The 14,326-nt window shown below is 46.7% G+C and overlaps 1 protein-coding gene across 3 annotated transcripts; it reads right to left on the minus strand.

The window, feature by feature from the left end:
- Positions 1–785: 785 nt before the first annotated feature.
- Positions 786–11,522, minus strand: PICK1 (protein interacting with PRKCA 1). 3 transcript variants are annotated; one of them, XM_065678481.1, is made up of 13 exons: positions 11,512–11,522; positions 10,212–10,287; positions 9,506–9,617; positions 8,913–9,041; positions 8,723–8,789; positions 7,296–7,385; positions 6,815–6,868; positions 6,651–6,713; positions 6,254–6,387; positions 5,372–5,464; positions 4,579–4,629; positions 2,838–2,982; positions 786–2,579 (listed from the first exon to the last, which is right to left on the minus strand). In XM_065678481.1, exons 2-13 carry the CDS (start codon positions 10,250–10,252, stop codon positions 2,332–2,334), a joined length of 1,227 nt encoding a protein of 408 aa, XP_065534553.1. In that variant the 5' UTR covers positions 10,253–10,287; positions 11,512–11,522; the 3' UTR covers positions 786–2,331. The 3 variants fall into 3 exon arrangements, with proteins under 3 accessions (XP_065534553.1, XP_065534535.1, XP_065534545.1); XM_065678463.1 differs by having other exon boundaries at positions 11,331–11,519; XM_065678473.1 differs by lacking the exon at positions 11,512–11,522 and adding an exon at positions 11,277–11,296.
- Between the last annotated feature and the right edge of the window lie 2,804 nt (positions 11,523–14,326).

Consider the following 14,326-nt stretch of genomic DNA (forward strand, 5'->3'; position numbering starts at 1 on the left):
CTGCAGCACTTACCCAGCAACCCCAAACCGCTGTCCCCCAGGCTGGGTTTCCCTTGGTCACCAGTACCCCCTCCAAGTGGCAGCTCACATCTTCCCTGTGGTCCAAGGCCTTTGTCAGCCCAGCAGGTCATGGGAACGAGGTCCCCTCTCTTTCCTTGTCACCAGTCAATGTTCCCCACTAAGCCTCCTGGCTCTGAAAACCTTTCCACAAAACACATAAAAGCCCTCAGGGTACAGGATGTTGCTACAGACAGTGCTGTAAGATCCCCAGACATCTTCATCCACGAGTCAGGTTGCAAAAAACACAGCCAAGCTGCCTTCCACTTCGCATTGTCAGCTTTCAAGCCAGTTTTCTCTGTCCCTCTGAACCGCTCCGTATTATGGCATAACAAACAGCTCTGAAAGAGGATCAGGGTCTTAAGCATCAGCTCAGGCTTGTGATGCAACAGCTGAGCTGTGTGGAGAAGCTGGCCCTGGAGGTATGCAAGGATGCCACCCAGCAGAACTGAGGCAACTGGTGATTTTACAAGGCTGGTGCTCCCCAGGGAAGCCACGCTGGTCTTACGTGGAGGACTGGCCTTGCCACAGCATTTATAAGCTTTCTCCTCTGCAAACATGTGCTGCAGTGACAACCACAGCTTGGCACAGAGTTTATCCATCAGTACGAGCAAGAAAAATAAATGGCCAGCACATGACACCCATCTTCTCATCACTAAATTTCAAGATTAAAACCAATAGGGGATGTGCAAATAAACCTCTAAAGAAAACTCATAAAGGGCAGGAAATGAAATGTCACATTTTTCTTTATTAGAGACAACAGTCAGTACAACAGAATCCACTGAAATCTTCCAGAGCAGTTTAACCATGGATGGCTTTCTTCCAGGCACCCACAGAGATGACAGAGCTCCAAAGACAAATCGAAGAGAAAAAACAAACAAAACCAAACATCTCCATCATAAATTAATGCCCTCGAATAACTTCTCTCACTACCACCAGAATGTAATGACAGAAGTCAAAACCCTTGCCTCTGAGAAGCACACTGCTCCTCGCAGTTGTGCTGTCTACCAAAAGAGAAAGTGCCATATGCATCTGGGAACACCCCACAGGGACAAAGGGAGAAGAGAAAAGCCTCACTTACCTCAATTTTCCTTCCCCTCCTTCCCTTGTGCTGGGAATGGGATGTCAGCCACTGGTGCTGGCTGGCCCAGGGCAGCACAAATGGCTGTGCTGAGAGGAGAGGAGGGAGCAGCATGCTATTCATGCTTTGCACTAGAAAATCTCAGAGCCTCTGCCTACAGGCCATGCCTTCCTTTCTCCACGAGGCTTCCTGTCTGTCCTCTCTAGCTGAAGAGCCATACAATAATGAAGGAGAGATGGAAAAGAGAACGATGGAAAGAAAATGGGTGCAGCTTTGCTGTCATTCCCAGGAACCTGTCTGCCACAGACAAGCACTCTTACCTCGGCATCTCTGCCGACTAGGGGGGCTCCTTCCTGAGCCAGGTCCCTCCTTCCCACAGGGAAGGTCAGAGCCACATCCTACAGGATTCTAGCCCTGGGCTGTAGCCATGGAGTGTGCAGACAGTGCCAGCTGTGCAGGAGCTCAGTGACTTTGAAGAGGATGGAAGCCAGGGGAGGAGATTTTCTACATCTGCAGCTCCACATACCAGACATATACTCCCATCAGCCCCTGCTCTGAGGGCTTCCCCCAGCTCCTTGGATGGACGGTGATCCGATCACATGTACCACCACCACTTCTAGACATCAGTTTGGACTTCTGTTTCTTAAAAGCAGTGATCATCCTATAGAAATCAGTCCTTCAGCCCATGGGGATGGACAAAAGAGACAGAAGTAGCTCAAAACAGGACAGAGAATGGGAAGCTTGGAGACAGTGAGCAGTGGGACGAAGAAAACAATGCTGGTGCCAACAGCTTCCCCTACCACAAGGGGAGCACAAAAAGGGGCTCTTCATGCCATTTGTAACCATCTCCAGGTGTTTAAGTGGCCTCCATGTGCCAGAGGGGAGTGGTTGCTGCCCTATATGCTCGGCAGTGTCCTGCCTGCACACAGTCACATGGCGGTGCAGGAGGAGATTTTCCTCCCCACACCTCAGTATTCAAGCTGGGCAGCAGGAATCTCTAGGAGTAAAAGGAACATCCAGGCAAACAAGCAAAGGAAGAGAGAAGAAAGCAGAGGTTGGCACCGATCCAACCAGCTACCCCCACCCAAAGCAGAGGAGGAATTCCAGGCTGGACATACACAGAAATCACAGAGGATGAATCGCTATGTGAAACAGACATTTATAACAGGCTGCAAAGTCTTTCCTCTGGCCACTCAGGCATCATCAATGAGCTTTTCACCATTTGCCTGTTCCTTCCCGCTACCCTCTCTCTCGCTTTCTCCTCCTTCTTCTTCTTCTGCACCGTCCGTGTATGTGTCCTTCTGCCCATAGTTGAGAGTAGTGCGGGCAAGGTCCACCTCAATGGGAAAGACATCTGCATCTCGGAGCACGGCATAGCAATCGTCGTAGTACTTGGACATGGTGGAGACAAAACGCTGGAGCTGGAACACGATGTCCTGCACTGCAGTGGTGACATGTTGGGAACAAGTCAGGTGCGTGAAAACCCCCTTCCCAGACAGAGAGAAGGCTGTGATCAAGCCTCCCTCACAGCATTAGATACAGTCCCCTAAGAATGAATCCCCTCTGTCCCCTGAGGGCGGATGTCTCAAGCACAGCCACAAAAGGGTTCTTCAGTAAAGACTTTCAAGCCAAGATGAAGGAGAGGCATGAAGGCCAAAGCCGGACCCTTTCAGGGGGTGGCCACAGCAGCTATACTCACCGTGTTTCTGGTCCAGGAGCTCTATTTTCTCTAGCACATCCTTCCTCATCTTGGCAAAGCGCGTGCGAGCCTCCTGCCGGCAGCGCAGGATAAGGCGGTATTCATAGTTCCCAGTGCTGACCCGGTAGAGGGGTTCACCCAGAGCCTGCCAAAAACACAGCACCATTTTAGAGACTCCCACAACAGTGCTTGTATCATAAAATCATAGAATGGTTTGGGTTGGAAGGGACTTTAGAGATCATCTTGTTCCAACCCCCTGCCATGGGGCAGGGACACCTTGCATGCAAAGTTTGTTGGCTGCTGTGGACTTACAGTGCTTTTGGGTTATTACAGCCCTCTCAGGCTCACTGCAACTGCAGTCAGGAAGCATGAAACATGAGGAACACTGAGCCATGTCAACAACTGGCAGTCAGTGGGGCCGCTTTGAAGGCCGAATACACACCAGCCACAGTAAAGAAAAACATCACTGCTACGCAAAGCAAAAAGGACCAGCACCTTTCAACTCAGCCTGGAAAAGTGGGATGGCTTCTTATCTGAGTTATTAAGACAAGCACTGTGAACAAAAGAGTCTAAGAGCTGTGGGATGTATTAATTTATATCAATCAGACATAAAATTCTGCCCTCCTCTCCAAGCTTCCCCTGCTCAGTGCAGGGGAGTTGGACTAGATGACCTTTGAAGGTTCCTTCCACCCCAAACTATTCTATGATTCTATATGGATTGTGTAACATATTATACATCTACACAGAGAACCCTGTGGTATCTACAACCATCCAGACACAACACTAGAAAACACTAGGGAGGGACTGACACATTGTCCTGCAAAATGGTTCTGAAAGGTCTGTCAGCAGAAAAGCATTTTTCTCTTGCACCAGTAAATATAACTACATAAAAATCCATGTTACAGACTATGGCTTGATAACGTATGCTGCATGCTCCAAAACCCAAAGATGTTGCTCTGCTGGGCAACACTGGGATTCCTTCCTTCCCATTTACAAGGAAAGATTTAATTAAAAGTTTTATTCCTTCCTGGCACTGGGAACTAGGCATTTCAAACAATCAAATCCCTGCTCTGAGATCAATACCTAGGATAAAACAAGATCTTACTATGCAGGGCATCTGGACATAGAATCATACAATCACAGAATCATAGAACGGTTAGGGTTGGAACAACCTTAAGATCATCTAGTTCCAAACCCCCTTCATGTAGGGGATACCTTTAGCTATCTTAAACAGAGCAGTAAAGGATTACAGTCATAAGCCCCTAAATCCCCTGTTGTTAAGAGAGATCCTTTAATCAATTTTCTTCAACTACAAATGCAGTATTCACATGCATTTTGCTGCAAAGAAACTCAACCTCCATTTCTCAGAAACAAGTCCAGAATTAATTATAAGCTGTACACTACACACAAATGGAATCTGTGAAGATAACACCTTAATCCTCCTTACATACGCTGATATTACTTAAACACTGAGATAGGCAACCACTGAGCAAACAAGCTGCAGAGATGTCTGGTCCCTCCGCTATTCCACAGCACTAGTGATTCATGACAGTGTTCCCCAGGTAGCATTTAAGGATCTCCAGTTTCTAAAACATTAAGAACAAATGTGTGTAATTCTTAGGATGCATTCACGAGTTTCATGCAAACAGGCACAGGAGCTATTTTACAGTTACAGGGCAGTGTGTATAGGGAAGCTGCAGAAAGAGAGTATGCAGTTGTCGTTGTCAGTGGCAATACTCACAATGCAGCTGTACTCTTCATCATCCATCTCTTTGACTTTCAGGCAGTAAGACTTCACAGAATTTAAAACAGAAGGAAATATTAAAAATTAGAAGTGATTTCATCATCACCCACAGCCATACAGTTGTACCATTTCAAGCCTTCCTTCAATGCTACAGCTAGGGGCACTGGGGAAAGCACAGTGGGATCAGAGTATATTAAACATCCCCAATGGAAAGAAAATCTGTTTGGAGAAAGATGAGACAAAACGGCAGGGGAGAAAGAAGGTGCTTGATATTTATATTACAGGAGCAAGTACTTTAGATAAGTATACCCTAGTAAGAGAAATATTCTGTGCTCATCTACTGCTTGGGAAAATACAATACCAGAAAAGTATGAGGAGGGAGTAAATAAGGAGGGGAAAAAGGGAAAAAAAAAAGATGAATTGTGGAAAGGACTGATGTGGGAAGAGATGCTGCCATATTCACTTGCCTTAGGGCTGCAGCTCCAAATACTCCTCTCAACTGGTAAAAGAAAATAGATTCCTACAGTTATAGAACAGATGCGCTTAACAACCCCATGTTTTTGGGTGCAGAAAACACAGGGCGAGTAGAAGAGAAGAGAAAAAATAAAAGGCATGCTCTAAATAAAAGCAATTATGCCTTGACAGTTACTTACTTCAGCTAATGAAAAACAATCTAAAAGTATCCGAAAAATGCGGACTGGAGAGCTTTTTTGGGGAGTCCAAGAGGTCAGGCTATGATTCCACAAAACTTAATTTCGACCAGCATTTTTAAAGCAAGCAAGTGGCTCACCAAATATTCAAACTTGACATCCAGGTATTTTTTGATAGTCAGCCTTGTGTCAGGAATGGCTTTATTCAGATATGTATTCAAGTCAGTAAGCATCTGCAAAGGAAATATCCTGTTGCTGAATGTATGACCAAAAAGCATGACTACATTTTATCAAGTACAATCTTCTAATCAGCACAGGTCATGAGACTGCCTCAAGTTAACTCTTTTTTGAACTAGAACACATCTGAAGAAAATGTCTGATCTTGACTCAGAATTATCACAGCTAGAGCATCCATTACTGTCACAGGCAAGCGTAGTTCAAGTCCCAGAAATGCATGCCTCACTTCCAGCCTGAATTCACCTTCTTTCAACTCATCTTGTTTCAACTGGTCCTGGAAACCACGCTCCCTGATTCAAAGGCTCACTACCCAGTGCTGTCCATTCAATACGGCACGGAAAATGGTGCCCAAATCAACACCTAATCCTCTCTTTGCTAAAATAAGTGGACAGATTCCCTGGAGACTCTAATGTACATATACTGATCGAAATCCTGAAGTTGTTCCTGGACTGTTTATCTAAACTCTTTTACATTTAGTGACATCTTTTAAGTATGGGTACCAATATTAGGGAAAGGGCTCTAGAGACTACACTGATCAAACTATCCCCTCATCCTCAAAAGAAAAGGAGAGGAATATACTCATGTGCAAAAGTCAGAGGGCCAAGACTGATATATTCACTACACTACCTCTTAGGTTCTTTATGAAGAGAGTTCCTTGAAGGAAAGCAAAGACAGCCTTTCCCACAATGAATGATCTTTAAGATCACACCTTCAAAGACAGGCTTCTGTCTTTCAAGGTTCCCCTTTTTCTCCAGATCCTGTACTCCTATAGTTAAATTCTTTACCGGCTTAATTGTTTTTAGAAGGTGAATCCCAAACTTCTCAATGTTGCGATGGGCATCAGCAAATTTCACAAAGGCTTCACTGGCAGCTGGTTGCGGCTCCCGTACACCAATGACAGAGAAAACATCTCCAAATGCTGGATGAGGGTAATAAATAGAAATACATGAAAGAAGAAGCTGACCCTGGAGAAGAATTTTGCCTCCTAAAGACCAGAGGTCTGCAAGGCATTATTTCCATGTCCCATGTGTCAGAACGCCAATGCCAAGAGAGCAGCCCTTCCCAGCTCATTCCCACAACACTTAGTTCTCTTTGAGCAAGCGAACCATACATCTAGGTACTGGCTAAAACTCCTGAAACTAGAGCCAAAGATTTCTGCTCCTTTCACTCAAGATTCTTTACCTCTGTGTGTCTGGGATAGTTCAAAGAAAGCCCTGAGAAGACTCTTGGTGTGCTCTGTCAAGCCTGTGACAGAAGCCAGAAAAAAAGCATTCGAGTCATTTCACTGCAACATAATGGAGGTATCCCTCTCCCCCCTCTGGTGTCTGATGGAAGACGCAGTTTACCTTTGTACAACTCTGCAGTCCTCTCCAGTTCCTCTAACCTCTTCACTAGTCCATCTAATTGGAAACAAGAATCAGAATACAGAATCAGAACAGTCAAATCCATTGCATGGTTCAGACCTGATTAACTGGAAAAACAGTTTCATGCCTCTGGTTCACATTTTCCTCACCTTTTAAAGCCTGTCTCCTGGCCCAGCATGGGAAGCTTTTAAAACAACTGCAAACTTATTTTACAGTGTGGGATCACCACCTACTGGCAATCACTAAGTGGTTCCCCACTTTAAATTAATTTGACCCTAGCTAGCATAAATGGCCTCAGTGACAGGACATATCAGGATGGGCAGAGGCAATCACAACAGTGAGGCAAAGCAGAAGGGAAGAATTATGAAGGAATCATGTGGACCATGCAAGTAACAATAAGGAGTAGGTAAGCACAAGAGAGTAAGTGTTTCCTTAAGAAAATGTCCTAATGGACAATACTTACCATTGCAAAGTATGGCTCGGCTTAAGCCCAGGGCATCCGCTGTCCCTGAGCTCATGTTCTCTACCAGTCGGTGCTTTACCTTCTTTAATACTAAAGGCCAAAAGAGAGTTGCAAACCAAGATCAGGGTCATTTCCATGGGCATGAAAAGCTCACTAACATACTTCACTGGTTTCTCAGGCATTGAATAAACTGAACAGTTAAGTTCAGTTAACACTATTGAGGTAGCAAGCAAAAAAAACCCCAAACCAACCCACCTACATAGAAACTAGATTTTCAATCCAGCTGTGTATAGCACCCCGCTATCTTGTCTATCTGTTCTGCTCTCAGATCCTATATACTCCAATCAATAAAGCTCCAGCACTTCTTCTGGAAGACTAGTCCAGTCAATAACTTTGCTATAAATCACCTACCATGACACCTGGAACTAAACTTCGCTTATGCTACTTGCTGCTTTACTTAACTGAAGTCAAGAGACAAGGCTGAAAGCATGACAAACAGAATTTACTGATCAAAGTTAACCCTTTGTTTGCTTTTATCTTTTGGATCTTAGTTAAACCCTTTTGTCACCTCCTGATGGAATAAATTTCTGTCCGGGGTGGTTATATCCCCCAAATTACTAGAGACAGTTATGACCTCTTCAGAATCAGATGACTTAGCTACATTTATTTAGAGGCAAACTTGCAGGGGTGTCAAGTGCCTGCAGCTCCCAAGAGCTCAGCTGAAGCCAGAATCCAGCATCTCTGGAAAATGCCACATTTTCACCACACTTCTGTTTCCTCAGAAATCCATCTCACGCCTCATGATTTTCTTGAACCCCTGCACCATAATCACCATTAGCACCTTAATCACCATAAAAATACATGAAAGCAAAAAGAATGGATATATTTATTTTTCAGAAAGCGAGAAAGGTGGCCATATAAAGGAGACAGCTGTGTAGGCTTACTTCAAAATACATGCTTTGTTTTAGAAATAAGCCTCTCTCCTCTCCTATAAAGCTTATGGTTGCACAAAACTCAGTGCAGATAGGTGGGTTTCATCACTGTCTTCCAAGCTGAGAAACTGCAACCGGTACTTTCTGATGGACACATTTCTGTGTACCTCATTTCAGTGAAAATCGTAATTGTCAGCATGATTTAAGGGTGTTAAAAAGAAATAAAATTATTACCTAGTTGAGTTTCACCATCCATGCTAAACACAAAGAAACAAGCCTCCTGCAACAAGTCATGCCTCACCTTTCAAGACTATTCCAAGAAGCAAGGCAAGGATTTTTTTTCTAAACCTGTAATTCTCTTTGACAGCATCCACTTGAAAATGACCGATTTAAGAGGAAGAATGGTACCAAAGTTTTATTCTGGTTTTAGCTTGGACCAGTCTTTCACCCATCCATGTAATTTTAACACTATAAGGAGAAAGAAACCAGTCTTACCAATATCCAAAGACTTGCCCTGCTTTGGGTCTGCCTGAAGTTTGTTGTAGTGTATTGTCACTTCTCCCTGTAGAAAGAGCAAATCCCAAACTGCTGTGCTGGAAGCAAGCAGCAGTGGATTTCTTTACCAATGGACAATAAACTGTAAACCATGACCCAGAAGCTCCCTAAGCCCCCTCCTACCTCTCACCTTTACCATCTGTATCATCTTGGCCACCTCCACCTTGGTTTTCCCCTTGACAGACTTCCCATTCACTCCTGTGATTTCATCACCAGCTGCTACAGTGCCATCTAAGGCTGCAGGAGTATTATCAAATACCTGGTGGAGAGGAGAAAGAGCACAGGTAGTCTGGAATCAAGAGGTGAATACAGGGCTAGTGAACAAAACCCCAGACAATTACATTCCTCCTATTTAACTCAGTTGTATTTTGTGCATGGTGAAGCTGCAGTTTTTCCCCTTTCATAGTGAAGAGGCAGGCTGATAATATAGTTCCCTCAGGAAGTTCTTGCCTCCAAGACATACATCGTCAAGCATACAATTTCTTCATGTTGAGAAAGTCACACTGTTCCCCTATGAATTCTAATATGCTCTCCAAGAAGGATAATTTCAGAAGTCTCTTACATACCCATTAGGTACTAGGGCAAGGAAATCTATTCACAGGAAAGTGAGATGATGTCTCCCACTTTGAGGAAAACAAATAGTATGTGACTCTCCATGCTTTCCGTCTCTGAGATGGAAACCGTTTTACACAGACGGTTTGTTCTTCCTCCCTGAGTGCCCACCTGGACAATGTAGAGACAGGGGCAGTACTGTGCTCCTCCGCCAATGCTGATCCCAATCAGGTTCTGAGAGTCCTTCTTCAGGGTCACTGTCCCAGGTACAGTGGGAATCCCCCTGTAATGAGAGAGAGGGCAATGAATAACTGAACGTGGTAGGCAGAGCTGCATGTGTATGAAACAGCTCTGGTTGATACAAACTGGAAACTTTATCTCTGCTATAAAGTCTCAGCATGGACCATAGGAAAATTTGCACAGCATAAATGAAATGCAAGACAAGTGCTACACGTTAAATTCATTGCTGATCTCATCAAACCTTTTACTTGCTCAGGGAATGCCAGTGGTGTTCTCCTTACAGACCTAAGAAATCCCAAGTTTTTGTCCACTTCTTCTTGCCTCCTATCCTCCATTATAGACATTTTTCCTTCTGGCTAAGGTCACTAATTTCCAGAAGGTTTTTCTGCCTGCTTTGCAATCAGGAATGCAGAATAATTACCTCCGAGCAACAGAACACGTTCTCCTTTGCTCAGCAGCACAGCAATGCCCATCCCCAGTCTCCAGGGGAAGCAAGAAATCAGGACTGAACAGCAAAACTGACTCTCCAGCACACAGCATCAGGAGCAGGTAAATTTATCCACTCCCATAAGATCTTGGCTGCAAAGACTATTTCTAGTGTTAACAAAGAACAGGGAAAGATAAGCAAAATACTCACAGCTTATCTTCCTCAATATCATAGTCCAAATCTGCAAACATTGTTTCGGTTATTGAAACTGCTTATTCCAAACTCCCTGGGAAGAAAGAACAGAATAAACCCCGGTAAACCAGTGACCTCAATAGAAAACTGCAGAGAATCAAGCATCACCCTTGCCAGCACCCTTCTTTGTTTTTCTTTTCTTCAGTGTCACACCATGGCCTCTGTTCTTGTACCAAAGCTGAAAAACATGCCAAGTGACTCTGATTCTCTGCTCTGAATGAGACAGGAGAAAGTCCTCAAGTTTGAATGACGCCTGCTTCAAAACCCACATATGTGCTTTCCGCACAGTGTTTCCAAAGCACAGAACAAAATGTGGTCCCTTCTGGAAGCTGCTTCTCCACACACTCTACCTGCAACACAGTTGCTAAAGATACTTACAGTTTTATCCCATTCATCATTACACATCTCCATTTTGTTCTTGACTTCATATCAAGTTCTGAAGTCTATTTGATGTTCTACTTTTTGGCGTTCTTCTCTTATCTCGGGAGGCTACACAAAGCTTTTCCCAAGTTGTTTTCACAAAAAGCCTCAAGTGTAAGTGGCTGTGCTTAAAACCCATGTGCCATCCCATTCAGATGGGTATGTCTGTGTGCCTTAGCAGCACCATTATGGAGACATGTTTTCCTCATGGGCTTTTTGGCAGTGTGAGTGGGATGCTGGTGCCAACAAGCAATGACGGATGGGGCTTGGAGCAATCTGGTCTAGGGGGAGGTGAACATGCCCGTGGCAGGGGGCTGGAACTGGATGAGCTTTAAGGTCCCTTCCAACCCAAACCATTCTATGACTGTATACCACGTCCCCCCCCTCAACCCCCATTTAATTTCCCGTCTAATTTGGGCAGCAATTATCAGACACGCTTTGCTTCTGCTCATCCTTCGGCAGCACCAAAGCCCCGGTGACGCTGCCCCACACCGTTGCAGCGGCCTCCGGAGGCAGTTACCACCGCATCCAACCCCAGCGGCCGCCAAGGGGCGAGGGCTTCACCGGCACCACCCCGCACCCCTCCTGCCAGCGGCCTCGCACCTCTCCCCGTGCCGGGCCGGTGGGCAGCAGCGGGGTCTCCCGGAGGCCCGTTACCTCAGCTCTCAGAGCAGCGGGAGAGGGTACACCGGGCAGCGGCGCGACCATTTAGGGGGTGTCTCCGTGACACAGGGCCCGGTGTGGCGATGAGGACCACCGACACCGCCGCCGGTACAACGGCGGGGCTCGGCCCTGAGAGGGGTGCTTGTCATGGGGTGAGGGGGGTCCCCGTGCTCACCGGAAGTGGCCGCCCGGCGCGCGGCCCCCGCCGCCACCTGCCGCCCGGCGCTGTCACCCCGCCGACACGTCACAGCCGGGGCCACCCGGAAGAGCCAGGTGTAACCACGCCCCCTCCGCTTGCGCCGCGTTGCCGTGGAGACGGAGACGGGGGCGGGGCCAGTCCGCTCCTGCCGCCATCTTGGAAGCGGCGAGGAACGGTGGCGGCGGAAGTGTGGTGTGAGGGACGGCGGTAAGGGGAAGGGGACAAGGGAAGGAAGGGGCTGGCCTCTCTCCTGCCAGACATCCCCCTCTGGTGCGGCTGGTTGAGGGAGCTGCTCCTCGGCGGAAGTGTCCTCCGGGTGTGTCGTGTGTCCCCTCGGGGCTACCACAGTGAAGAGAGGGAAGGCTGGGCGCTATGGTGGAGCCGGGCCTGCAGCCGCCAGCTCAGGTTTTGGGCTGTGACCAACTGTGCTTTAGGTTTCTGAGTTACTTATAGAATCACAGAGTGGTTTGGGTTGGAAAGGACCTTAAGATCATCCAGTTCCAACCCCTCTGCCATGAGCAGGGTCAACTCTTTAGACCATGACAAGCTCTGTCCAACCTGGCCTTGGAACACTGCCAGGGATGGAGCATTCACAACTTCCTTGGGCAGCCTGTTCCAGTGCCTCACCACCCTGACAGTAAAGAACTCCTTCTGTATATCTAACCTGAACTTCCTCTGTTTCAGTTTGAACCCATTACCTCTTGTCCGGTTGCTACATTCCCTGAGGAAGAGTCCAAATGCAGGGAAGTGTGAGGCAGAGCCTTTGTGTCAGTAGGTGGCAGAGGGGGAGCTGCAACCGTGGCAGCAGCTGGAAATGCGGTTGGGAAGTGCTGACTTGAAGAGGTTTTGTGGCACAGGTTTTGTGGCACAGCAGGAAACGAGTTCCGTGGCTTGTCCTGCAGTTATTAGTGCATCTTGGTGAGCTGTCAGCTGTTCAGTCACCGGGAGGGGCATCCAAAGTGTGCCCACCTCAAGGAAAAGACACTGTTGCAGTTAGTACTTGGAAGAATACAGAGCTGTTGCTTAGGGAAGGTGATGTACCCTGCACAAATATGCCCAGTACCCGTGGAAGGGAGCATTTATTCATAAAGACATTTGTGAATGTGAACATGTCCCAGACTGATGATTCAGTTGACAGCAGGGACACAAAGAGCTTTGAAACTGGTTGGCACAATCGCTTCTACTGCTGGCAGGCCAGCGGTGACCTGTGGAAGCAGTGAATTGGAAGCCAGTCAGCACAGCTGTATGCAAACCCACTGTGCTGCAATGTGTATGGCAGGATCACCAAGCTTCCGCGTGGTTTTCTCCTTTGCAGTGTGTGTGATGGGGTTGTGGTTAGGTGTTCAGATGAATTGTATGCCTCCATCAAGATAGCACCATCACTGGGAGGATGCTTTGATTTCCCAGAAGAATGTGATCGCCTGTTGCATTATGTGTCATCTCTTGAGCCACTGCTTCTGAGCAATTACCCGGCTGCCAAGTCTGGCTTACTGACACAGATACAAAAAAGGGAAAAAGGAAAGAAAATTGCACTCTTTGAACTGAAAACTCCTTCGTGACCAGGAATAAGGACTGGCAGATGACAATGACTTCACTTGCTGACTAAGAGGGTGATAAGTGTTTGCAGTATGCAGCTCCATGAACTGTATGCATCAAAACACCAACTGAAGCTACCCACAATGCTGGAGTACAAGGGCAAGAGCGTGTTGTTAATAACTGCTTTGAAGTGCTGGGTCTAAGAGGTTATTTATTTATGAAGGGAAGCCAAATGAGAAATGCATTCCTTCAGGTGGGAGCTCTCTGAAGACTGACATCCTGATCTTCAATGCTGACAGGGGTTTACATTGGTGAAGCACGAGAATTGATGATCCAGACCCTGATCTCTGCACTTGAAGAGCTCACTGAGGCTCAGCAGTGCAACATCCCTTGACTGTGACTGAGGATGATACAGAGAAGACAGAGCCAGGTTCTTCCTGGGATTTTCACACAGCAAAAGGCAAGAGGCAAGGGTTGCACGTTGCACCATGAAATTCTGGTGCAATAAAAGGAATAAAACCATCACTCTGAGGGTGGGAAAGTACTGTTACAACAGCCCAGAGAAATGGGGGAATATCCATCCCTAGAGACAGTGAAAACTTAACTGGACAGATTCTACGATGCTGTGGTCCTGCAACACCTGGAAACATTTTCCTGTGTAATTCTTGGATCTCTTTCAAATTATTGGATCTAAACAACTGTCTGTAACTTGCTTCTTCTTAGAATACTTACTTTGAAATGCATTTTAAAAAATTTCTCCCCCTGTCCTTCTCAGAGGGTATAACTTTGCCATTGGCAGCTAGGGGTTAAGATATTTGTGACACAGTTACAGTGCGGCCCACTCTGAAGTCCAGCCCGTGGCTAGCTGGACAGTGCCAAACACTGAGGAAACCCTACAGAACCCTCCCTGAAGCTGACAGCTGATACAGACAAGAGCTGATAAAGCCAATGTCAAACAGCAGATCTTCAGCAGAGGCAGGAATCGAGCCTGCTGTCTGTCCCCTGCCAGGGCAGAATGCTCCATGCAGTGAGTTAGAGGGCCTGGGTGTCCGGCACACAGTCCCTGTGCTGTCTCCTGCTTCGTGCCCATGAGCTTTAAAGGATCACCTAGAGGAGGTGACCACCCGGCCAGTGAGCTGTGCTTCATTTCTAAGGGGGAGCTCCACCGTGTGGGCGCTGCTGGGAGCTTCTGCTGCAGGAAGGGAGCCTGGATTCATAGAATCATAGAATAGTTAGGGTTGGAAAGGACCTCAAG

The sequence above is a fragment of the Lathamus discolor genome, chromosome 1, assembly GCF_037157495.1.
Source record: "Lathamus discolor isolate bLatDis1 chromosome 1, bLatDis1.hap1, whole genome shotgun sequence".
Taxonomy (NCBI): Eukaryota; Metazoa; Chordata; class Aves; order Psittaciformes; family Psittacidae; genus Lathamus; species Lathamus discolor.